Source organism: Urtica dioica, chromosome 1 (assembly GCF_054948205.1).
Source record: "Urtica dioica subsp. dioica isolate 48M chromosome 1, U.dioica_male_clone48M_v1_H2, whole genome shotgun sequence".
NCBI classification, from domain to species: domain Eukaryota; kingdom Viridiplantae; phylum Streptophyta; class Magnoliopsida; order Rosales; family Urticaceae; genus Urtica; species Urtica dioica.
In genome coordinates, this window is record NC_142756.1 from 60,036,309 (window position 1) to 60,062,758 (window position 26,450).

At 38.8% G+C, this 26,450-nt stretch overlaps 2 protein-coding genes across 3 annotated transcripts; one reads left to right on the top strand and one right to left on the bottom strand.

The window, feature by feature from the left end:
* The first annotated feature begins 1,190 nt into the window (after positions 1-1,190).
* LOC149408313 (amino acid transporter AVT6A-like) lies at positions 1,191-4,988 on the top strand. The gene is made up of 6 exons (XM_089616755.1): positions 1,191-1,467; positions 1,686-2,182; positions 2,263-2,415; positions 2,916-3,119; positions 3,610-4,075; positions 4,489-4,988. The coding sequence occupies exons 2-6, from the start codon at positions 1,753-1,755 to the stop codon at positions 4,625-4,627; spliced, it is 1,392 nt and encodes a 463-aa protein (XP_089472881.1). The 5' UTR covers positions 1,191-1,467; positions 1,686-1,752; the 3' UTR covers positions 4,628-4,988.
* A 169-nt stretch (positions 4,989-5,157) lies between these two features.
* On the bottom strand, positions 5,158-15,896 carry LOC149408314 (ARM repeat superfamily protein). Of its 2 annotated transcripts, XM_089616736.1 has the most exons (18): positions 15,808-15,896; positions 15,492-15,685; positions 14,738-14,856; positions 14,318-14,363; positions 14,101-14,173; positions 13,965-14,022; positions 13,788-13,883; positions 13,195-13,312; positions 12,860-13,126; positions 12,413-12,514; positions 11,855-12,212; positions 11,645-11,758; positions 10,715-11,346; positions 10,416-10,612; positions 9,736-9,958; positions 9,295-9,414; positions 8,402-9,172; positions 5,158-8,276 (listed from the first exon to the last, which is right to left on the bottom strand). In XM_089616736.1, the coding sequence occupies exons 2-18, from the start codon at positions 15,609-15,611 to the stop codon at positions 5,388-5,390; spliced, it is 6,303 nt and encodes a 2,100-aa protein (XP_089472862.1). In that variant the 5' UTR covers positions 15,612-15,685; positions 15,808-15,896; the 3' UTR covers positions 5,158-5,387. The 2 variants fall into 2 exon arrangements, with proteins under 2 accessions (XP_089472862.1, XP_089472868.1); XM_089616742.1 differs by lacking the exons at positions 15,492-15,685; positions 15,808-15,896 and having other exon boundaries at positions 14,096-14,173; positions 14,738-14,765.
* Positions 15,897-26,450: the final 10,554 nt, after the last annotated feature.

The following is a 26,450-nucleotide window of genomic DNA, read 5'->3' on the forward strand; positions in this document are numbered from 1 at the left end:
TGAGTTATAGAATTCTATGGTAATTAATAGACAGGTTATTTAAGAATCAATGTCATTGATATCTTTCGCTTGTATTGTATGCTATTGTATAAAGCTTGGGAGCAAACATTATTTGTAAAAATACCATCTTTATATGATGATGTTGCTATTTATGCTATAATCTTGACATCCGTTAATATTTTAGCTGAATTATTATATAGACAAAATAATATTTGGCTCATATCATACACTACACTTCTAACACAAGCATAAATATCCTTCATTTTATCCAAACACATCTTATATTTCAAAATTTTCATCTTCACCACAAAAATCCTATATGATTTATAAACTTTGGTCGTGAAAAGACAAAAAGCCTCATAGTGGTTGCGTTTGGTTCTGATTAAAAAGCCCTGTTTTTGTTTTTAGAAAAAATTAAACTGTTTATATAGTGTTTGGCAAAATTGTTTTTACAAAAAACTTCAAAAACGATTTTTGATTTTGTACATGAGATGGAAAAGCTAGAATTCTTAGCTGTTAGAAAAAGTGTTTTTAAGTTTGGTATATAAATTACTGTAATATCTTCGTACAAAATATTATTCATATATATATATATATATATATATATATATAAATAAGCATATTAATAATTATTATTTAGTTGTTAAGAACATGTCTATTTTAGTCTTTTTATTATAATATATTTATTTTACCAAACGCTAAATCAATTTTTATTATCGGCAACAACTGTTTTATAAACTGTTTATCAAACATCTTGTTTGTTTTTGAAAAAAACAATTTTTTTTTTTAAACTAATTTTTAAAAACAAAGCTATGCCAAACGGGGCCAATATACGCGTTGTTTTACATTTACCTATTTTGGATGTTTTTGTAGCGGAAATAAAAAACAATATTTTCCTAGATCTTTTAATATGAGAAAGTTGCCAATGAACAACCTTTCTCCTCTCCATTAATTTTATCATCCATACGATAATATTAAATTTTGAATTTTGTATTTTTTTTTATCAATTGATATTTAGGTTTCGTATTATATTTCTCTCTGTCTATATAAATTTTGATTATTTATTTTTTCAATTATTGCGTGTATTTTGTTCTTTCTCTAAGCGAGGGTTTTAATGTTATTTACCCGTGTGCCGCCCACGTTTCAAAAAAAAAAAAAAAAAAAAAATAGTATATAATTTTTTCTTCCATAAAAGTCCAAGCTTAAACCTGAAAACTCATAATCGTATGGTGGGATTCAATTATTATCCTTCTCTCTCTCAATACCCTTGAAAATACAACAACAAAACTACATCAACTCGGTCCATTTCTTATCTCCGATTTTTCAACAGATTATTCAGCTGGTCACAGTAACTTCTTTGATCTCATCTGAAGCAGAAACCGATCAGTTTTGTATCGATTTGGTTGATTTTGAAGCGCCAAATCGGATTTTCCTATTATTTATTTCTGGTTCCTATTGAATTCTCAGGTAATACATAGTTACGGACATGCGTATAAATGTTTTAAGTTTCAACATCATTTCTGTGATTGTAAGCAATAATATGAGCACGTATTGCATCATCTACATCGAAAAATGAAAGGAAAAAAAAAAAAAAAAAAGGTTGAAGAGTTTGATTGTGAATTCGCTTCCTGTTTAGAAAGCAGAGAAATTAATGCGATTTTCAAATATTGATTTGGTGCGTACAGATTGTGTATAAAGTAAAGGAGTTTCAAGCTTTAGTTTGAGTTGATAAAGCCTTGGTCTCCAACAAAGATGACGATAGAGAGCGTTTCTCCTAAGAAGGAGCGAAAGAGTCGGAAGAGCAAAGCCGTGGTGGTGAATGAGAAAGCCCCTCTGTTGCCACGTAGGCACGGCGACGGCGAGGGGTTCGACGAGTTCAACGGAGCGTCGTTCTCCGGCGCGGTGTTTAACCTGTCGACCACCATAGTCGGGGCCGGAATCATGGCGTTGCCGGCGACCATGAAGGTGCTGGGTCTGGTGATGGGGGTGGCTGTGATCGTGTTCATGGCCGTCCTGACAGAGGCTTCGATCGAGCTGTTGATGCGCTTCAGCCGCGCCGGAAAGTCGGCCTCCTACGGCGGCCTCATGGGAGACGCCTTCGGCAACTGCGGCAGGATCATGTTGCAAGTCTCTGTTATGGTCAACAACATCGGGATTCTCATCGTCTACATGATCATCATCGGTACAACTCGAAACAATTCTCTTCACTCTTCTCCACTTTGTGTGTCTCTTTTTTTGCCCTGACTAGTACTTTTCTTTCAGGTGATGTGTTGTCTGGAACTTCTTCGAGCGGAGTTCACCACGCCGGCGTGCTCGAAGGCTGGTTCGGAGAGCATTGGTGGACCGGCCGCTTCATTGTGCTTCTTCTCACCACACTCTTGGTCTTTGCACCTTTGGCGTGTTTTAAGCGAATTGGTTAGTCACTCTTATCCACTTACCGCTTTTTATTTTTTTTTTCCTGGTTTAGTTCTTGATTTTTGTTAAGGATCCCGAATCAGAGAGATAAGTTATTATAATGTCATGAGTAACATCGTATAATCCAGTCAAAGAAGCGTGAGCCCAAATAGCGCTATCATCTTGGGGGAAAAGGACTTTGCCAGGTTTATACGGTCTTTGGTTATTCTTCTCACTACCAATTGAATAGATTGATTTTGAGATAGAACACCATTGTGCATAACAATTTCGTATCCTTGAATTTTGGTGTCACCTAATATGATATCTTGTACATATTTTTTCGCAAGCTACTTTTTGTCATACATGTGATTTGTCGTGTGGAAATTAGCACGCCTTAAATGGTTTTAGCTTTCCTTTTTTGTTTTGACCTGAAGATTTTGAAATTCCGAATCCCAATTCTATAGATGAATTTACGTTACGAATATAATTTGGAGTCTTTGTTTCTACCTTTTTGGCTGCAGATTCTTTGAGATTCACATCTGCATTATCGGTTGCTCTGGCTGTTGTATTTCTTGTTATCACCATTGGAATTTCGATTATCAAGTTAGCCAGTGGAGGAGTTGCAATGCCGCGGATGCTTCCAGATGTTACCGACTTGTCATCGGTCTTAAAGCTCTTTACGGTCGTCCCTGTTCTGGTCACAGCCTATATCTGCCATTACAATGGTATGTAACTACATTCTACTGCCTCTTGAAAGAAAAAACCTACATTCATTTCACTGCTCTAGACACATCGGAAGCTATTTACTGTTTAATAGATAGTGAATTCACCATTTACTGTTTAGTCTGTTCAATATTTAAGAGAAAAAAAGGTCTGAAGTTTATCTACTTTAGCCACAACTTTTGTGAGGCTTCATCCCATTATCGCTAACAGCTGAATCAATGTTTATAACTGATGCAAAGTTATTGGCGTTCGTTGAGATGTAATTAATCAGGATTGATTTATTATTATAATCTTAGGATAAATCGGTCAATCTGTCTTTTTACATAGTCTTCGTATATAAATCGATATGTTAAATATTAAGTATGTGTTACCGGACAGTAAAATACGAACAACCACAAATATAGCCGAAAATAGAAGTCTGTTTGAATAATCAACTTCAAACATTAATATATCCTGCAAACACTAATCTTCCCGAGAGTCATTCATTTGCAGTTCACAGCATAGACAACGAGCTTGAGGACTCGACCCAGATAAAACCAGTGGTCAGGACTGCCCTTCTTCTGTGCTCCACAGTGTACATAATGACGAGTGTTTTCGGGTTTCTCCTATTCGGGGACGGAACCCTCGATGACGTGCTCGCCAACTTCGACACGGATCTCGGAATCCCATTGGGATCGATCCTCAACGACGCGGTCCGCGTGAGCTACGCCGCGCACCTCATGCTCGTGTTTCCGATCGTGTTTTACCCTCTCCGCATCAACCTGGACGGTCTCTTCTTTCCCTCAGGCAGGCCTTTGTCTCAGGACAACACAAGGTTTGCTCTGTTGTCGGCCGGGATTATCTCGGCCATCTTTGTGGGTGCGAATTTCATTCCCAGCATTTGGGATGCTTTCCAGTTCACCGGAGCCACCGCTGCGGTCTGCCTTGGGTTCATTTTCCCTGCAGCCATTACTCTCCGGTGGGTATTCAAAACGGGATCAGAGTTATTTGGGTTTATGTTTATATTATTATTATTATCATTATTTGCTCGTTTTTTTTCCTACTAGAGAGCAATCACTATGGTATTGTTTGGTAATGTTGGAGATGCAGTATCCTTCATTTTTTAAAAGAACAGACGGGACCTGAGGAGTGCCATGTTTTTTATCAACCAAATTTGAAAATTTTAGCCCTTAGGGTTTTCTTAAAAAAATACATATATTTTTTTAGTCTCTCCTGTTTCATTTAACTTCTAGAGGTCAAAAAACAAAACGTTACCAAACAAACCAAAGGACTGCCGTCTTTTTTTTCTTTTCGTTTCATTAACTTAAAATTTTTTTTTTTTAATGTTCTGTTTCGCTGAACTTTTGTTGGTTTTGCTTTGGTAATATTCAGGGATCGACACAGTATAGCAACTAAGAAGGACAAAGTGTTGTGCATATTTATGATTGTTCTCGCCGTGTTCTCAAACCTGGTGGCCATCTACAGCGACGCATATGCGTTGTTCAAGAGAAATGGCACGACGATTCAGTGATGATCTCTCTCTGTGTCTCGTCTATCTACGGAAACATGTCCGGGTATTGATCGGGTCACCATTGTTATTGAAGTTTCAGTGTTTGTTAAGAAAAGAGTCCATGAGTATCTGAAAACGCTTCAGCAGTTTTCTGAGGAGGTTTCTATTACGTAAATAATAAGATGGATACACTGGTCTGTAAAATAGTGGGTGAAATATCTAAAGGTGTAATTGTAAACTACATTCATTTGTCCCTGTATTTTTTTGTCTTCAGTTATCTCGCAGTGCGTGTATCTGAGACATCGGATTTCGGCGTGTAGTGACTTGAACTACGGCATAAATGTATACGTGGTGTATTCCATATGTTTATTTTATTTTTAGATATCGAAAAGCTCCTGCACTGCCTTGGGAATCACCAGCGAATTGAACTGCAGATTTCGATTAGCGGGTGGTTCGATTTTATGGAAATGAATTTTTTTAGGAATTTAACCCAACCAAAAAAAAATTGCCAATGAAATTATCAATTTAATAATCGAAAACATCAAAAAAAAAAAAAAAAAGGAATGTTAGCTCTTTTGCCACACATGAGTTGTTCGTCAACTTCTCATTTTCCTTCCTTTTAAATGATACAAAAAAAATACCAAATTGTAGATTAAGCTAACACCTTACCAAAACTTGGAGGGATTTACAATTGATAATGAATTACACTCGGACTATACAAGCAGTAGCCAGCAAAATCACATGGAGAATGTAGAAAAGAAAAGAAGAGAATAAATGGGGCTTAGGGGTTAGCAATGTTTTGAACAAAAGGCACGAATCTCTTGTAGTCGCGGCGCTTGGGGAGTGCGCAGGCATCGAGAACGCGGGCGAGGAAGAGGCGGGTGTTGTGCAGAGCGAGGTCGCGGGGGGCGAAGTGGAGGGGCCCGCTGCGGGGCTTGTCTTCGGAGGGAGGTTGGTGGTGGGAATGGGATGCGGTGCAGCTCTGGAGGAGGGCCTCCAAGACGCTGAGGGCCTCCCAGCACAGCGTGCTCTCCACCAGCTGAGACACCACTGCGTACATGTGCGGACTCTGCCCCGCGTCCATGGGCGCGTGCTGCAGCAGCGCCTTGAGCATCACCAGGATCACCCGCTGGTACTCCACCGGCCCCCTCTCCAGCAGCCGCAGCAGGTGCCCGAACGCCAGCCTCGAGTGCTTCGGGAACCACTGCGCGCACACCGCCGGCGCCACCCGCCCCAGCACCTCCTCCGCCGTCCCCATCTCCCCCCGCGAGTACGCCGCGAACACCCCCGCCAGCTCCTCCAGGGCCTTGGCCCGGCACCACACCGACACGTTCCCCGCCACCCACCGCGCCTTGTGCTGCACCGCCAACTCCTCCCTCAGCTGCAGGCACAGCCACGGGAGGAGCCCCGCGATGTGCATCAGCAGCCGCGTCTCCCCGTCCCCGAAAATGGAGTCGCACGAGTGCACCGTGATGCGAGACAGGACCTCGATCGACACCCCGTGGCTCGCGCTCGACATCAGCCCCTTCAGGACCAAGGGCTGCACCCCTTCGAAAGCCGGCAGATTTCCCGCGCCCGCCGCCGTCTCGTACCCGCCCCGCGATTCCGTGTCGAGCTCGTCCCTCGGCATGCTCGACAGCAGCACGTTCTCCGTCGTCCGGTCTCGGAAGGACAGCCGGTCGATCACGCGCGAGAACAGCTCCAGGACCTGGCAATACACGTGGACAAAGTCGGTGTGCATTACGGCGACGCAGCCCCAGAAGAGCTGCGGGTACAGAATCACCTTCTCCGCCTCCATGTTCTCCACCATCACTTGCAGGGTCATTAGAATCTCCATCACGAAGCCTAGCACCGGGGGGACCGGGTTGCCCAGACACCGGTGGAGGCACCGCAGAAGGGAAACGCATGTGTCGCTCGTGACGCTCGGCCGCAGCGCCCGGTAGATCTGATGCGACCGGCACGCAAGGTGCCTTGACGTGCACTCCATGGCCCACTTGAGCGCTTCGGCTCCCCAAGTCTCTCGGAGGTCCCCCTGGAAAAATATGGCATCGACCATGCTCTGTACCAACGCGGAGAGAAGCGCGGCGCTCGGGAGCTCGGTTCTCACGACCGTCGGATCCTCGTTCTCCCACATCATGCTTCCCCGTTTCGACTGCACGTACTTGATCAGGCTCACAACCTGCTGCTTGTTTTCCCCGTCACTGTTCTCCACTTCGTACAGCTCTAAATGCCGGCCGGCGAGGGAGTAGAGCAGGTTGACGAGCAAATGCTGACAGTGCACCAGAACGATGTCTTCCGAACTGTCCATCGAGACAAACGTGACGTGAAAGAGAAGGGGAAGGTGCTCTCGGAAATCCTCGTCGTTCTCGTACGCGATCTCTGCCAGTAGAATCAACGCTATGTCCGCGTGGGTCAGCGAATGTTGCTGATGACCCTGCAAAGCCGACTGAAGCTCCTTCGCATTTATTCCGTGCACGGCGACCCCGGAATGCAGTCCCTCTTCGCCGGAGTTCGGGGTGTCGATGAGGTAGTCCCCACTGTCCCTGGACACATGGCGGCTCCGTAGACTGCCCGTTGAGCTTCTCACGCCCATCAACGGACCCGACATGTTCACCAAAGCCGGAAGAAGCTGACCGGACCTCGCGGTATTTACGGGAACAATGTTCAACTCCGGCGGCATGGGACTCAGCGGGCCCGACACACTTCTTCCGGTAACACCAGCCGTACGCCAACTGAGGCTTCCGCTGGCATTCCTCAGCGGACCATCGAGGGAACCCCGAACGAGTAACGGGGACATGTGCGGCTGGCTGTCAACAACAGACACGATTTGGGCCACAGGTGGGCCCTGAGAGAATTCCAACACAAAGTTCCCACTGGAATCACCCTTATTTGCCATCGGAGTAACCGGCTCTATGCTATCCTCCAACATCCGTTGAGACAATTGATAAACCAGGTGATCTATGGTGCGCTGAGGACATATCCGTGCTAAATACAAACTCACCCTCTTCGCCACTGAGAAATATGTGGCAAAAGCACCGCTTATTTCAGCAGATGCATTTGAATCGCAATCTTCAATGCCCTTCGTAATCAAGAAATCTAGAACGGGGCTGATGTTTCTGGGTTTGCTTGCAATCGTGCTCCAGAGCTTCTCAATCTCATCCGGAAACTGATCTCCGTGCCGCCAGGTTACGTAGTAGAGGCTTTTAAGTAGTCTTTCGCTCCAACCAGAGTCCTTGAGCTTCCAGAAATTCAGGTTCTCGATCCACGGAGCCATGCAAGTCAAGACCTGATGTTGGGCAATAATATCAACTGCGTCAAGTTGCCGTTGCATTATCTCTTCGCAGAGGAGCTGGCTTAGCTCGGGGTGGTCCTTGGCAAGTTTGCACGATAGTTTGTACTGGAACTGCTGGTACGAATCAGGAAGGTTTCCGACAACAGCAGCTCGATAGTTTCCTGAGCCCTCAATGCTATCATCAGCCCATTCACGGACAGAGAGCGTCTCCAACATTTGAAGGGCATCATCACGGATTTGTCTTGTTGGGTCTACCACCTTGTACAGAATCAGACTCAAGAGCCTCTGGATTTCACATTTTGGTATCTCTTGGCGCATGTACACCTCGGCCAACACGCTGAAATAGCCATCTGCTATCGCGGCGTCAGAGTAGTAACACTGATAAGAGATACAAAACTTAAATCAGTCGTACGAAAAAGATTGACATCGATCACTCCGTGTGTTCTCGAAAGTAGAAATGAAACTGAAATGGACATGACCATCAAAGAGTGGAAGATTATTACCTGGTCTATACAAGCAGGAAACAGGTCCAGATTCGTAAGCAGGAGATTCTTTAAAGCCAATTTCGCTAGTGAAACACGAAAATGGCCACCCTTATGCCTGTCGCGACCCCCAGCTCCTCGGCCGCCTTCTCCTGTGTACTTGGAGTAAGAGGGAGTTCTTGGATCGGGAGAATAACCATATGGAGCCCTGGGTGCAGGCTCAATAAACAAAGCGTTGATCCAGGATATGACCCGACCGCTCATTTTCCTCGCATTGTCATCGAAGCAAGGCCCGTATAGCAGTGAAGCCATAGCATTCATCGAGGCCCACTGGATTGCCTCGACTTGCTCCATTAACTCTTTGTCAAATGATAGTTTGTCAACAGAATCTTTTGACCTGGAATGTTGAGACGATTTATAGCGATCCACTTCCCGTCGGTAATCACTAACACTGTCTGAACCCCATGTGCTGCCCGTGTCATCAGACCAAGAAAGGAGAAGATCAAACAGCCGCTTTCTAGTTCTGACATCAAATTTCTCTGTTTTTGCATCAACAAATTCAGGGGCTAGTGTTCTAAGAACATATGCAAGCGCGTAGCGCAGAGGCTGCATGTCCTGGAAGCTCTCATTAGAGGCTGTTAAGATCTGCCGGGTTACCTCGTCAATGAACTTCAGATAGTGCACACGGAATATGGGCTTACGAGCCAGCATGCCAGGCCAAATATTTTCAGCCACAGAACGGTATATATTCGCAATGTGGATGCGTAGTTCCTCGCGCCTTCCTTTTTGACTCTGAATCCATAAATTAGATATGCTATTAAGTCACACTTAATGACACCCAAAAACATAGGGAATGGAATGATCCTCAGTTCAGTACATAAAAATTCATCACATATGTTTTTTTCAAAGTGTACCTTCCACTTCGGCTTTGCTTCTGTCTCAGAGGAAATTCCGTCAATAAAAGTTGCAAGCTCGCTGAAGATGGCTTCACATGCTTCTATATGTGAATGGCCAAGAGCCATTGTTGCTGCATGCTAAAATCAGAATAGAAGATCTGTAAGTTGACCAAACAGGAAGAAGAAAAAAAAAATTGAGACATACACGCTGTCACATTCATAACAGCAACTATGGGACAATTTCTGAGAAAATATGTCATCAAATCAAAGTTTGCAAAGCATCTGCAATCTAAATTCTAAACCAACTGATAATATATTTAACGTAATTGGTTCATCTTTGGTATCTCCCTTGTTTAATACTCATGTGTTGCAGAGTGTTGAGCCAATCAACCTTCTAAGACAAGATCGACAGTAAGCCATGCTGTATTGAGCAGAAGTATTACATCACAAATTACTTACAACTTGGGCTTCAGTTCCTGATTTCAGCGAGGGAAAAATAAGATGGCAAAGATCTTTGGTCACAGCTGTGCTACCAGTTTCTTTCAGACTAGGTGGACATGAACATACAAACATGGCATACATAAGCCACTGGTCAAGCTTGCTGTCTGAATCTTGAGACTGGCTGGCTTTCCCACCCAACTCAACTGGCGTGATATGAGCAAGACGTTGCATAACTTCTAACCTGTGAATAAAAGCCTTGTTAAAAGGATTAAAACAAGGGCTCTCTAGATATATAGCCATATGAAACTGAAGTTTTGCCATATAGTCAACCTTTGGTAAATTTTTAAGTAAATAACCACGAGATTTTATTAACAAAGCAAAAAAGACATTAATAGTTATAAATATTCGTTAATAACTGTAAATAACCATAATACTCCAAGGGCATAAATGGAATGCTAAAAACGTCTAAACAATGCCACAACACCATAATGGCTATCTACTTAGAACTTACAAAAGGTTGGCTATTTAGCAAATCTCTAAATTTTGGTGGCTTAGTTACTCAATTAATTGTTAAAACAAATTATCAAAACCATGCAAAAATAGCAAGCAATTGATGCAAGGATACATGTGAGAATCTTCGAGCTGTAAAAAAGATTTTTTGTTTGCAGGTCGCACCCAAGTATTTCTTGAGGACTTACTTTGCTTCCTGGACAGAGCTAGGACAAAGCTCAGTGGCATATTTCACAAGCTCACTAAGGCACCGAGCCCATCTATTCTTATCCAGACTTTCAACTATTATAGATTGCAGTGTCACATCCGGAGGGATAGCATCAGACTCTCGTCTCAAATCAAATGGACGACCAGAATCCCAATAGCAGCTCTGAACAATATCATCCTGCAATTTCAAAATTTATATTTGGATTGACGTTCAGTAAAAAAAAAAACGCCGAGAAGCAACAAAAAGAAACAAAACAACCAAACATAGCCAGTGTCCTACCCCATGCTCCTCCAAGACATCGATTATAAATATTGGCTCCGCTTCATATTTCAAATTGTGTTCAGGGTGTTCACGTGATGAAAGCTCCCTTATGTCATTCCTCAAGGCACGGACACAACGCAGTAGTTCCAGGGCAGTATGCCTGATCTGGTTATCAGCAGAGCTAAGGAAGATGAGACCAACAGCATCTATCTCAGAGGCACGGAATTCAATAACTTCGCCGGATCGGTGAAAAGAGGATTTCCTAATTCCTTCGTTTCTCTGTCCCACGCGCTTCGCATCTTGAGCATCATATTCCAACCTATCATCAATCAGGCAAGCTCTCCAAAAACGCATGAGCTCCAATAAGCGCCCAAGTGAATTCTGAATTAGAAGAGGGAATTCGTCAGGAAGACGTAGGACGAAGTTAGCCATCCCTCTCATTACTGCAAACCGACGCTGAGGAACATTTCTAACAATCCGGTTAAGTACTTGTGCTGCTTCTTCACGAACGCCGGGATCAATACTTATCCCATGCTGCGGTATTATTTCTGTGATTTTATCACTCCGACCAACCTCTTCAATAAGATATGGAATGCATTTTAGCACAGATTTGAATAGATAACCTTGAGACTTTTCCTTTGTAACAGCATCTGGAAAAAGCACACAACAGCACCATTATTTGGTATGATTCACAGCAGAAACTAACATACATTTGCAATTTTATATCACATTTGTTCTTCCACCCACAGACAACCTTCAACCTCTTATGGGAAACTGATTTTGTGGATAATTTACTTGAGCAAATGACTATTAATTGCTAGGACCCAAGGATTCACGGTTATATAACGACAAATTAAGTATACGACTCAGATAATAGAACCTTGTACAGCACATACAGCGATAAATATAACAACACACTTAGAGAGTGAAGTTAAGGCAAAGAATTACCAATGGCTGTCCTTGAAGATGTTAGAAGAGCCTGACTGTAGGCTCTATGGCAAGACCTCAGTATTGACTCAATCGCAGCCTTCACTTTTGGGATATAATGGCCGATGTCATGACCTATCAAAATAATAGTCCGCTTAGGCAATAAAGTGAAGTTTCAACAGAAGATGTTATTCGATTTTTACGACAGCATATCAGAGAATGAGCATCTACCTTTAAATATTTCCAAGCCAACATGCGGGCTCGAGGGGGACATTACAATCGCAAGCAATGCGCGTAGACCAATGACCTTAGCTTCGCTAAGATTATCTTGCTTGAGAAGTTCTAGTACCATATGATTCATGGAAAAATCAAGATTATGTTCTGCTATTGTCACACAGAACTCCACAAGTTTATCATGTTGGACATCCTGTGTGAGCATCCCTTTTCTTAGTACGTTTAATAGCTGAGATGTAACGCTGTCTAAGTAGTCCCATACACGATTTGGAGCCTGGTTTGCAGCATGAACCCTCAAGTAAAATCGTAAAACTCGATGGAGACAATCCAAGGCCATAAAGCGGTGGGTCTTGTCCTGATATGATTAAACCACATCATGTTATATATCTAGGGAAACCATAAATGTATACAGATCGCGGTACAGCTCAACTGTACGAGCATGGTAACAGAGTAAGACGAGGTTCGTAATAATAAATACATAAAAAAAAATAAAAAATAAAAAAACAATGAACCACCAAATGCTTGTCCTCTCCTAAATTTTATTGTTGAAATTACCCGAAGAAGCTTGTACAGTTGCTCCATGTGCGGGCTTAAGTTGTTTTGGAATATTTGAGGATCACCAAGACAGAGAAGAAGAGTCACCAGGGGATAACCAACCTAATGCACACAATTATTCATGTGAGTATAGAGGAAACTATGTAACCAATTGTATGTTTTCATCCCTAAACTGTAATGACCATCGTTATTATTGGACACAAACATCAAATCAAAGTAGGTAACCAACACGAATAAAAACATCAACTGCTCCCATGAAAAAGGTTAAAGCATTACAACCAACTGCATGGGAGAATCAAGTTGATAAAATAAAATAAATAATGAAAAATTGAATGATAAGTATGATCAGGTATCATATGATTCTTGAGATATATATACATAAAAAAATAAAAAAAAATAAAAAGCTTCCCGATATAATGGGAGATAGATGAGCGACATTCAACTTACAGACATATGCTTGCTTTGTTTATCCATCCAGTGCATGAGCTGGCTTCTTATTCTTCCAACAGCTTCATACCAAAATGTGAGGGCGGGTTCTACACCAGAAGGCGGCCATTGGCTTTTACCTCCATCGGCCAAAGGAGCTAAAATATTCGAAAGCATATTGCAAAGAGCGTGGTAGAGCTCGGTTTTCCGTTTATGAGGAGCGCGGTTAAGAGGGTTTGCTTTAGCCACAAAGGAGGCTGATGCATTCAGTCCCCCCTCAGTTTTGACCTGATAAATAACTGTTGTTATAAGATGCTTTTATGTCATGTTCTCTGAAAGGTCTTTTTGAACCATACCCCTAACTTCAAGTAGCGCATTCCATTTATGATACTAAGCGTTTCACTTCGAGCAGCACTAGTGTCTATACGGCGGGTATTGAGCTCCATGAAAAACCGCTCTGTCACTGAACTAAACCTGTGAATTAAATAAAACAAAGTTCCATGTCTATCATATTTGATAACTTATAGAAAACGTACTCAGGAAAATGGTCATTCAGCGTACATGTTATGATTTCTTTTTTCTGCTTCATAGTATATAATCTAACCTGATATATCTTCTTTTTTTTTTTTTACAAAAACCGAAATATTAGAAAAAGAAAAGAGAAAATTGACTGGTGGGATAACCAGCAATAAAGTAGAATCAAGAAGCTAGAGTTTCGTATAGTATGGCCTTGTTCACACAAAGTCACCATCCTTCCCAAGCGCCACTGGGAAGAAGCACTTAGAATTGATGGAGAAACTAGTAGTATCGATCATTAAAATCTTCTCCATAATTATATACAACAAAACTCTTAACGTTCAAAGAAAACCAAAAGCCGAAAAAGACGAAAAAGAACAGAGAAAGAAGTGTTATATTTTACTTTGAGGATGTATTACTATTATTCAGTTACCTGATTCGAGATAGGGCACCTAAGAGCTGAGCAACCAAATCCAAAAGTAGCCCACGCAAATCAACCAATGACGGGTAGTCAACTTGGCTAACAAGCCTGAAAAGAGAGCAATTTCAGTCCATATAATTAGCTTTGACCCAATAGATCATTAAAACTCAGAGGCCAAGGCGAGATTACCTGTCAGCATTTATAAGCCAATCAAAAACAAAATTTTCTAGCCCAGACCAAAGGCTCTCTGCAAAGAAGATAAACTCAATTCAGTACTCAAATAATAGCAGCGCCAAAGGGTGACATGCCAGTAAAATGACCAAACCAGTAAGTCCCTCCTGTGGACAGCATTCCACAAACCGAATGCACGCTGAGCAAAAAATACACTCCACTGCAAGCTGAAGTCCATGCAAACGTATTAATTAACTGGTAGTTTGGATGAGAACGACCAGTCATCACTTTTACGTTTTGTTAAGAGGACTAAGTTTTCTATTAGAAAAATAAAGAAAAGAAAAAGAAATAGAGTTCACTTCACCACGAACCTTCCTCTGAAATGTAGATGCATCACTTGCACCTTTTAGTGATTCGCTGCAACAAAATAATCCAATTACGGTAATAGATGGATTTCAGCAACAAATTAAAAAAACACTACAAGCAAGAATGGACGAACAGGCATAAAGACTGGATCTCAACAGTTAATGAGAGAGTAGAGTGTGAGGCCACTTTTAAACAGAGGGGAAAAACAAATTGACATTTATACATAACTAATTCATCCATGTCAAAGTTCAAGATTTCCATATTCTTATGTGAATCGTTATGATTTCTTAAACTAGAATGTAATTCAGAATAATAACAAATAATTAAAAAATAATCAGCTAATATTGTAGGTAAAAACCATATATGTTACTGCAAGGCTAAGGTAAAGCATAGAGTAAATGAATCGGAAATTTAGAACCACTTACCCGTCCCTCCATTTTAAAAGAGCTTCTAAAAGGGGTACAGGGGTATGTCGGGCAACCATAGCCAAAGAATCCAGGACTTGCTCATAAGCAGGATCCGATGGTCGAAGATATTGACCATCCTGCAATTTCCCACATAACAAGCATATAAGCTTTAGGTTATAAGATCAATGTCAAATGTACTCAAACCCCCTGGTAAAACAAGGAATCTCCACTAAATTATACAGCTAAAACTGCAAAATCTATGTCTACCATTATTTATTTCAGACAAAACAATGACACTTGACACAAATAAAAAAATAAAAATAAAAACAAACAAAAAAACTCATGAACAGATCGATTTTGTACATAAAAAAAAAAAAAAAAAACAAAAATTAAAAAAAAAAAACGCCTACTATATATCGTATACATGATCTTTAACATGACTTTAAACTGAAACCTTGTCAACTTCATTGAACGCGTCACTAATGACTTGACTAGTAACTCTGCAAAGCTTCTTAAGTTAAAGCCTTAACAACCAAACCAAACTCCACTACATTAAGACCAAATCAAACTGTTTCAAAAGAAATAACTGCAACGATTGAACATCCAGCAACTCACATCCAATTAGAACACTAAGCATGGAAAATTTATGATTCCAGCTTCTGTCAGCAATATTTCACGTGAAATACAACTAGAACAGCACGTAGAAAAATCTGAATTGAGAAACACAAAAAATTAAGAGAGAGATTCGAAGGAAACCCAAGAGAATCAACACCTGAGCTTGAGCGGTCTCAATACGACGCCTTGCGAGCGGAAGGAATCTCTGAAGCAGAGCGTCTACGATCAGTCTCGCGGCACTTCCCGCTTTCATTTTTTCTTCCATTTTTCGCTCCATTTCCCAGTTCCCTCGCTTCAGTTCCTCCGAGCTCTCTCGGCTCGCATTCGCTCTGGGGCGACCAATTCCAAACCCTAGAATCGTTAAGAGAGAGATTCGAGAATCAGCTTGAGATTGGAATCAGAGACATTGCGTTCGAATACAGAACTGGGATTTCACAGAGATTGAGCTGGAAATTAAATTGAAATCTAGTGACCTCTGAATTTTGTTAAGCTAAAATACTTTTTCCTGTTTTGTTCGCTCTGCCTTTGCGAGATCGTCGTACGGTCCAACAAAACATAAAGAATACACAAATACGTAAAAAAATAATAAAAAAAATATAAAATAAATAAATAAACAAGGGGCATTTAAGCAAGTACTCAAATAGTTCGTTGCACTTTTAAAAAATGATTGAAGTTTCATTTTACTAAAAAAAAAAAAAGTCCAAAATAAATTAATTAATTAATTAAGTTAAGGGCAGTGTAGCGAAATAGCCAAAATGAAACTATTAAATTTGTTTTTAGCCTATGTTTCACAATTTTTAGGGAAATAGCCAACAGACTTATGTGGCAATAATTAAGGTCTGATTTACCCTTATTTATTAATAAATTCGTCACTTTCTCTCTCCTACTTTTTTCCTACATTTTTTTTACATAAAAACTTCAAAAAACCATATCTATCTCATATGAACTCGAAATTGAGTGATTCTAAATCCTACGGATTCGTGACGCCGAGATCTTCAAAAATAGATCCATTGTGTTTGATGAAAAATCATGTTTAATACCATAGATGTAGAAAAATCACGTTATTACCTTAAATATGGAAATAACTGGAAAATTTTGAAATTATCAAAAAAATAAATGGAAACGTAACTATGATGCATTAAACATAATTTTTCATCAAACACAATGGGTCTATTTTTGAAGATCTCGACGCCACGAATTTGTAGGATCTGAAATCACTCAATTTCGAGTTCGTATGAGAAATATATGAATTTTTGAAGTTTTGATACAAAAAAAAATTATTTGAAAAAAATAGGAGAGAGAAAGTGACGAATTTGTTAATAAATAAGGGCAAATCAGACCTTAATTATTGCCACATAAGTCATTTGGTTATATCCCTAAAAATTGTCAAACATAGGCTAGATCCAAAATCACATGTTTAAAGTGGCCTAGTTACTTACAAATCTCTTAAGTTAATTTAATTTAGTTCGGAAAATAATTTATCAGACCGAAGTAAATTAAATTAACTTAACCAGTTAATTAATTTATTTCGATCTACTAAACTATTTTTTTAATAAAATAAAACTTTGTTTAGAATCTTAAATTAAATTAAAAAATTGACTAATTGCAACAAATTCTTCAATAAACTATTTTTTCTTCAAAAATTTGTTATAATTAACCAATCATCTACATTTTTTAAGAATATAGTCTTCAATTTCATTTTATTAGGTAAATAGCTCATCTTGGACATCGGTGGCGTTAATTAACGGAAGTACCTCTACCGAAAGTTAAAATTCATTTATTGGTAGACGTTATACCATTAAAGTTGGTAGTGGAAGTGTGACTTCCGCATGCCAGTCGAGTAGTAGATGGCATCAAACAAACAAGGAAGAATGAATGAAAGTTTCAACTCTTTATAAATTATTCAGCAGTTACAAGTAAGAGTCTTCGTGAGACTTTATTACATCAAATGCATATAACAACTACTACTCTTCTTGTGGGCATCAAAGCCAACAATTTCGATGTAGACTTGATGACGAAGACATGCACTTGTTGACTACCACAACAACTGGGCATCCCGTGCGAGCATTCCATCGCATCAACCCAACACTGAGGTGTCGACGTTTACTCGTTATGCGATCACTTTTATTTGAAGGAGACGTGGATCGAAATGTACAAGGAAGCCATATATCCGGTTGAGAATGAAGAACAGTGGAACGTACCAGATGAGATAAAAAAAACATGAAGGTTGCGGAACCAGTTGAAAAGAAACAAGCCGATCGACCGAAGAAAAGTAAACAAGAAAGATGAAGAGTCAATGGATACCCATCTCAAGGTGGAAAAGTTGTCATCCACCAAAAATGTGGCAAATGTAGTGGTAGATGACATAAAAGAAAGACATGCACTTGGAGGATTGAAAACATAAAGTTATTTTAGAAGTTTAGAAGAATACCATTATAATTTTTTTATTTTAAGACTGGCCTATTAATTTGAGTGTTATTTCATATTTGATAGGATAAATTGAAACACGTTATGGACTTGTCAAATTTTTTTGACATGTTTACTTGTCCAAACATTGTGGGAGGTTCTGATCGACTAGCCATGTCAAAGGATGAAATTCTATTTGGTCGCCAACTAGCTACCGATATGACATACGATGCTCGCTAAATAAACTACTCAGGGCCATAACTCTAGGTAGTGCTCGACTCCAATTCTACACGATTATAAAAAAATAAGAATCTTAGGGTATGTTTGGTTATCAACTCAAAAACTGTTTTTGAGTTTTCAAAAAGTGAAAATAGGAAGCAAAACTGGAAAATATGTTTGGTAAGGTGTTTTCAGGAAAAAATTTTAAAAATTTTTGAAGTTGTTTTGTAAAAAAGTAAAAAAAACTGAAAACAAATAAAAGGTGTTTTTGAAAAAAAAAAAAAAAAAAAAAAAATTCTCTTCTCTCCTCCTTCTCCTCATCTTCTCTTTTCATTTTTTCAAAAACAAAAATGAAAACTGTACCAAACACTTTTTTCAGTTTTTCCACTTTCTCAAAAACAAAAATGAAAACTGTACCAAACAGCTTTTTGAAAACAACTACAAAATAATTTTTCAGTACAACTACAAAAATTAGAAAATAGAAAACAAAAACTTTTTGAGTTAACTACCAAACAACCCCTTATTAACTACACATGTTAATAAACTTGAAATCCTTAAATACACATAATAATAAACATGTTAATAACCCTAAATAAACGTTTACGTACCTCCATCAACTCGTTCAAATCCTTCTGATTACCTGTCGTCTGGACGAGGTCCTTCTGGTAATTCAGGATGGTAATGGTCCACACGTTAAAGTCGACCCGAAATGTGAACCAACGAAGGTTCTTGAAGTTGACGACGAATAAGATCTCTCGCGCTCCCATCCATGGGAATATTTACGAGTCTCTATACCTAGTCATCGAGGTAAACACCGACTTCATATCTCATTCCACGGGCTCGGGCTCGGGCTCCGTCCCTACTTTGATAGTCTTTTTCTTATTCTCATCTTCCTTCAAGTATCGGCCGTACACGTTCTGGACCCACCGATAATCCATGATTCGGACGTCTTGACGATATCCGTCGAGTTGTAGCTGGTGAGTTCGAAGCATGCATACAATGACATCAATATGATGCGAACGTGTACGAAATAACAAACACATTAATTTACTTTAAAATAAAAGAGAATCAGTATTATAAAATATAAGTATTCATTCAACATATCGAATTATGTAGCCATTTCGTGCACTCCAACAACACGGTGAAGAAAGAAGAATGAGTGTCGCGAGTCTTGAGTCGAACCGAAGCCATGAACGGTCTTGATATTTCAACGTCTGCATCCATTTAACAAAGGGATTAAACTCCCTATCCTTTGCTTTCTTCAAATGCTCGTCAGATCAATAAATGCGTCCCAATGCGTCGTTTTCTGTTGCTGATGACACTCTTGAGTTAGAGTTTTTTGGGGCTCTCCGTGTTTCCTCTTAAGTGGTTTTGTAAGCAGAAGTTGCTTGTCGGAATGTCTGGTGAATGGCGAGGACTCAAAGACGTCTTCGGGGAAGAAACTGGCGGCTTAGTGAAAGACCGCTTCTGAGAAGAAGACGAAGGCCTCAGAGACAATGGTGGCGGCTTAGTCGAAGACCGCTCATGAGAATGAGGAGGATGAGGACTAGGCCGACGACGTCGCTCCCTCCCCTTCAGCTTGGGTAGTGGGTACCTCACCCCCAGGTAAACCCGTAACGTCCCTTAAGATGACGTTGAGCCTCTCCCAAATGCGAATTTGGAAGTAAAAGTCACAAAATATATTTATTAAGAAAGTAATGAATAAATAAATAACTTATTAATTGATTATTTACTTGAACCAAATAAATAATTCTACTATAAATAGTTATTTCATTCCGCAAATACCCGTATTTCAAAATTAATGTTGTCAATCACACTTATAGCTAGTGAGACTATACCAATGAAACCATTATTATATGAGCGTTCTTATCCGCCTTTATCGAAGCCGAATCGGGGATATGGACCTAGTATTTGAAGCTTAACAAACTCGATCAAAAGACGAAACATTCATTTTTCTTTTACGTATCGTTTTGTATAATCTTGGTCATTACTCCACCGTGTAAGTCAAGACTGAACTCTCCCATAATACTAGAATTATATTTACTCATCGTGAAGAGTGTCCACTGATTTAGTCAGTACGTGATCATGATCGTCCAGGTTCAACCCTATCGAGATAGGTCAATTTGTTCTGTTATACCTTTCTCGTTACATATATACCCTAAGCACAGTTGCTTCCCCAGCGAAAGATTCTTCCGAACGTAAGCCAACTTCAGAAGTGCTAGCAATCTATCGGTTCTGGAATTAACCATTATGTGATAGAACATTTACCTTCTTTCGGGAAGGCTGGATTCCGTATATGTGAATCACTTTCTTCTACGATCATGTCCCGACTTCCCAAAACACCTATTTAGTCAGTGTTTCATCGTAGTCTCTGTATCAAACTGACTTGCATGTTGGGCATCCGAGTTCGGGCGGTGAACTAAAACAAGGTCGATGACTGATATGCGCCTAGAAAGTCTTATCTAAAGTCATATATGTAGAACATGAGTGAAGGTTGATCACTCAGTGGAAGCATTCAACACTTTTGGTAAGTGTGCGACCCGGACAGACTTTGGTTTGGATAGATGTGTCGTTTAAGGATCGTTATGACGCACTAGCCGAGGTCACTTATGATGGTCACAGTAACGCTTGATATAAATTCTGAAGTAATCATGGACTTCTAGGTCATGTTACCGGGTTCTTTGATTCACCAATTATTTGTAGTGGTGGTTATTTATTAGCCATCTCAGTACTTCAAAGATTGTTATCTAAAATTTGCTTCTTCATCTTTATTGTGAATTGGATTTAACTTTTTTTTTACTGGATCGTATTATTTACCTTTTTTGTTCATGATTTACATATTTTTTTTATGGTTTCATTCAAAATGATGAAAATATCATCCGAAAAGAAAAAACGAGATATTTAATTTGTAGAAAATTATATTATATTAATAAAGTAACTTCTTATCTTATTTAGTAATCATCATCTTCTAGTAGGCAATATTTCTAACAATCTCCCACTTTGACCAGAGAAGATAAGTTACCATGAGCCATTTAACTATTAGCCATCGTAGAGATAGTTTTAGAAGTTTGACCCAGGATTGAGATTCTCATCATATGGATTCTCAATTTTATCATACTCCACAAATTATGTCGATTCGACTTACATCCCTTATATATCCACAGTCCATGCATTCATGCAAGTGTTCTCATACTTATCTTTCAAGGTCAAGTCAACTTGTTCATAGTAAATCAATTTACTTTAGAACATGTTAACACTTTGCATGTTTTAGACTATACACCAGACTTTATATCTAAAGATATAAAGTCACCCTATTCGTTGGTGTACATCTCTTGGTGCCATTTCAGTTTGCACTTGTGCATGGTCAGGTCTCATCACCACTAACCATAGTGTGATTAAATATGTTTCAATAAGAACTTTATTGACTTTCTTCTATTACTTGGTTATTTATTGTGTATCCTTGTTAGTCAATGCTTATTCAATACACATGACTTTAAGGATTTACAATTAACTAAAATAACTAAGTATCTCACTATTTACAGAGATTTATAGTGTTCACGACACTCGTTAGTATTCTCGGAAATTCGCCATTGTCAAAGGTCTAATATTTAGTCCTTTTAATGACAATATCTTTTAGCCTCAACATTGAGCTCATACCTTATCATAATAAGTATGTTGTAGACTTCATGGAACGAGCTTGTCATTTCTAAACCTCAAGTTTCATAATTTGTTTAGCTCAGTCAATTTACTTGTGTCATTATTAGGTCTATCACTCAACGGTAATAACTATCTTAATGACACGTGTATAAGAATAACACTTATCGATCATTCAAAGAATATCGATCACAACAAAATCCATAAACCATTATGATTAGTTGTTCATTTTTAAGGATCTACCTTTTGTTGTTTCAAAAAGGTTTAGTAGTTATAACTACTTTGATCCAATGTCAACAAGTCAACTGAACATGCTCCTCAAAAGACAATTCATATTATTTTATATAAGATCCTAAATGAACTGGTTCGTGGTATCAGAGAAAAGAGCAACATCTTTGCCAATGTCTATTCTCAAGGGTTCAATCCCTTAAGTACCAAACAGCTTCTACAAAGCTTGAACACATTCATTGTTCAATTTATAGATCTTTCTATTCCTTCAAGCTAATTGATTGACAGACTGATCTACTAAAACTGAGTTTTATGACTTAAGACAAGTTAGTTTGATTTTTATTACTAAAGATCAAATCTTTCATTTAATGAAAGACATCGTTGACGTTGATGATAATGACAATGATCCATTAATGGATGCTTTCATCTTAATGGCAAGTCAATCATACTTCCATTTATTGTTCGATTTAATAGGTTATTAGATTCAATTAAGAATCTCATCATAAATGATGTATTTAATCCTATAAAGGATTAAGCTATCTTTAATTTCGTATCATAGCGGCAAGATTCTAATTAAAGATGCTCCCATTTGTTAATTGATTATTTATGGCAAGTCAATAATTAATTACACTTTCATTCATATTATTTTCATGATAGTAATACTAATCCATTTTAAAGGATCCTATCATAAATGATGGTGACAATCATGTGAAGGACATTGCTATCGTTGCATTGTTAAATAATGGCGAGATTCTCATAAAGATTCTCCCATTTAATGCCTTGAACAATCGTAGCTAGAATCCTTTAAAGGATGCTCTCACTCAATAATATGATTCAAGTGACTAGTATCCAACCATGGATGCTCCCACTCAATTAATTCTTGTGACCAGGTTCCATTCAAAGAAGCTCCCACTAAGTTATTGAATCTGAGTGTCCAGGTTCTCTTAAAAGATCCTCCCACTCAGTCAATGTATCATCAGCACTAACTATAAAGTTGTGTTACCTTATTATCTCTTAATCACACAAATCATTTGTCGACATGAGATAATTATTTAGACACTACCAGAGTTCTAAATAGTTCTTATTATATCAAAAACACATTTATTATTTTAATAAAGCAATAAAGGCTAATTAAAATTCTAACAGAGATTATTAACTCGGATAATATATTATTGTGCAACTATATAGTTAATGAACGGAAACACGTGTCCTTCATTTTCTATATTCAAATTTGAGGCTTAAGTATCCATGCATATATCAATATCATAAAAGCAATTTAAGGCATTCATATAACGAGTAGAGAAATATTTAATGACACAACATTTGTTCATAAATAATGTAATAAAACATAAAGAAATAAAAGATTCATCTTATCTGGAATAGTTTTAAAAGACTACAGTCCAGAAAAACTCGGATTATAAGTGACACATCTCATGTTCAAAAATAAATCCAAAAATCAAAGTAATAAAACCAGCGAGAAATTTTTAGATCTTCAACTGGAGCATGAACTTCTCTACAATTCGGGCTTGAATCCGAAATTGTTCTGCAAGCTCTCAAACACCAATATGTTCCTCCAGATCTACTATGCAACAAGAAAAGAAGTATGCTCATGAATAATTATCCTCAAAAACTATTTTAGGATATCGTGAATTTTAAGGTACAATACCAGCATTCTTTTTGTTCTTTTCAAGCTCGGCCAAGTACAAAGGGCAATGCCTTCTCCAATGGCCTCCGGTGTCGCAGTGGTGGCACTTGCCCACCATTTCACGCTTATTTTCTTTTCTTTTGTCCATTTCTCTTGAAGTTTCTCCTTTCCTTGTTAACGGGACCTCTCCCCTTCGAAGTACTAGGACGTGCCTTTGATAGCCCAGCACCAGAAGAGAACTTCTTCTTGGCTTTCGGCAAAGAACTTTTGTCAGCATACAGAGTCGACCCTTTGTTCTTTCCTTGTCGAGTGATAGACTCGAAAGTCTGTAACCCATTCAACAACTAAGGCAGTCCATACGTCAACTTATTCATAATATAGTTTGACGTGAACTGTATGAAGTCATTCGAAAGGGAATTCGGGATAATTCTCACCTGAGTGACCTCATCCATCATAGCCTCATGAAGTTTAGCTTATGTGAAGTAATTAGTCAGATTCATGACATGATCCCTCACAGGAGTCCCCGCAATCATCCTAGTGCTAGTGCACTTACGGGTGAGTTCAATGCGGGCTTGCTCGCTCTGCATCCCAAACATTTTCTGCAACGAGTCAAGGATCTCCACAGCAGTCTCATTTCCTTCCAACTTTGTTCGCAACGCATAAGATATGTTCGCGAGCATGTAGGCCATGGCTTTGTTGTTAGCTATGTTCCACCTATCATCCTCTTCCCTTTGAACTCGAGAAGCAGTAGAATTAGGAAAGGCATGTTTATCTTCAGTGAGGATAAAGCGAATGCTTTCACTCACTAGCACAATATTCAAGTTAGACTTCCATTTCGGGAAGTTTTCACCAGTCAGGACATCTTTCGACAACAGGGCCATAAAAAGGTTTGATATGATTACTAAAACATAAAAGTACGTATATATCAGCAATATGAAAAGAAACAATCTATCAATAATATTTAGGAAAATAAAAACAGAATGCAACAAAGCATGAGATAAAATACTAAATGAAAGAACCCAGTTTTTATATTCCACTGTAATCCACCAATAGCCACAGTCCGTCCCACTATAGTGGTGTAATGGAGTGCACCTAGTGAAAATGAGAACCATATCAGATTAGTGAACAATCATGGTTCATGTACACTTCATAACTATGTTCACTAACTACCAATAATCAGGAATCTTTGACCACATGAGCAACCACCGGTTGGATTCATGCATGAGTCGACCCAACATTTCGACGGAAAAAGTCTAGCCCAAACGCACTGACTTAGCCTGTACACGCCAGATTCAACCCTCTCGCCTATCGTCAGAGACACAACTTTGGTATTGGAATAAGAAAAGCTTGTCCTTAGGAACAGATCACCATGTTTTAAACAAACCGCCGATAAAAGCAGGGATCTTTCATCCTCACGATGTTGTGACAATGTTGGAGGCCTATGACTCAATATACTTTCAGTATTTTAATTTTCTCCTACCATTAACATTAATTTAGGTGATCCACTCGAATTGACTAAAATATTAAAAGCTCGAGTGTTGCTAAGCTACACTTAAAAATTGTTAAGTTTCGATATAACTTAGTGATTAGGAATTTGTGACATTCTAGTCTTGATTATGCTAATAGTATTCCTTCACGGAAAAAATTCCAAGGAGGAGGGAAGACATCGTCGATGTCTTTTAATAGCCCCCAAGCTTAGCCTCTTATTGGTGTGGTGACAAAGCTCTCGTATCCGTTCAACTCATTTATTAAAACTATCCTAATCCAATTAGATAATTTAATTTAATAAATGAAAGCTCATGATAAGCACAACCCACGAAAAATAATTTCCAAGTTATAGCTAACAAGCATGGCATAAGAAATTAAATAAACAAGCACGAGCAAGCAAGTATGGTTTGATTCGGTTTGATCGTTTCATATTTGATTCTTTAATAAATACTAACTACATGAACCTAAGCACATTAGTTCATGGATTCATATGTCTCATTTGAAAAATAAATCAATCTAAAAATTTATTTATTTTTCTTAGTTTTTCCCAAAAAATAATTTATTGAATAACGTCCATTCAAATGTCCTTTAGAAAAATAAATCGATATCAAAATCACTTATTTTTCAATGTTTTAAATAAAACTTATCAGGGCCCGGTGGAATCCTTGAGCCCACTTGCCAAGGTAGGGCTCAATAAGTTAGCTCGGACCATGAACCATGAGGGCATCATGTCCGAGAGGTCATAATGCTAGGGGGCGGCCTTTTTTTACTAGATTGTCAAAATATTGTGTCTCGTCGTCAAAGCGTCATAATCCTTCCGTCGTGGTGGCTCTCCTTCAGACCATCATGTCTTCTCGCAGTGGGTAAGCGTCTCGCCGAATTTTGTGACCATCGGATTACAACAAGTATAATAATGAAAATTACAAAAAAAAAAAAAACTATACCCTTTGAATTTCGGGTTTAACAAAAAAATCTAGAAAAGCAAGAATAAAAAATCTACGATCAACCCACGAATCACAATTCACATAATCATATATTGAATTTCATATCACAATATAAATCCATTCAAACCATATAAAAAAATTAATTACTAGAACGAATCAATTAAATAACGCAAATCAATTAGCTCTGATACCACTTGATGGTGATTATTGCACATCAAACAACCATTTAAATGCGGAAAATATTAATTACACTATCATAAGCTAATTAAAAAATGGTTATCAATTAAACAAGATCTAGATTTACGTTATTTAATGAGAGTAAACACAATATGTCAAGCAACCGATAAATTTAATGACAAGTTCAGAAGACTTAAAAATTTGGGCTCATGAACCGAACCTTCAAGCTTTCACAACCCGTCTTCAGTCTATAAAAGACTCCTCATGATCAGACCTTCGGGATGACTCTGAAACTCTCGGATTCCTTCTCGTTGTGTTGATGACACCGTAGTTTTCCGAACCGTAATCTTCGAGA

Coding starts and splice junctions, on each gene's coding strand:
- LOC149408314 (XM_089616736.1), bottom strand. CDS start 15,611: ATGGAGCGAAAAATGGAAGAAAAAATGAAAGCGGGAAGTGCCGCGAGA. Junction 12,515..12,859: donor AACAAAGCAAGCATATGTCT/GTAAGTTGAATG, acceptor TGTGTGCATTAG/GTTGGTTATCCCCTGGTGAC. Junction 12,213..12,412: donor AACTGTACAAGCTTCTTCGG/GTAATTTCAACA, acceptor TAATCATATCAG/GACAAGACCCACCGCTTTAT.
- LOC149408313 (XM_089616755.1), top strand. CDS start 1,753: ATGACGATAGAGAGCGTTTCTCCTAAGAAGGAGCGAAAGAGTCGGAAG. Junction 2,416..2,915: donor GGCGTGTTTTAAGCGAATTG/GTTAGTCACTCT, acceptor TTTTGGCTGCAG/ATTCTTTGAGATTCACATCT. Junction 3,120..3,609: donor CTATATCTGCCATTACAATG/GTATGTAACTAC, acceptor ATTCATTTGCAG/TTCACAGCATAGACAACGAG.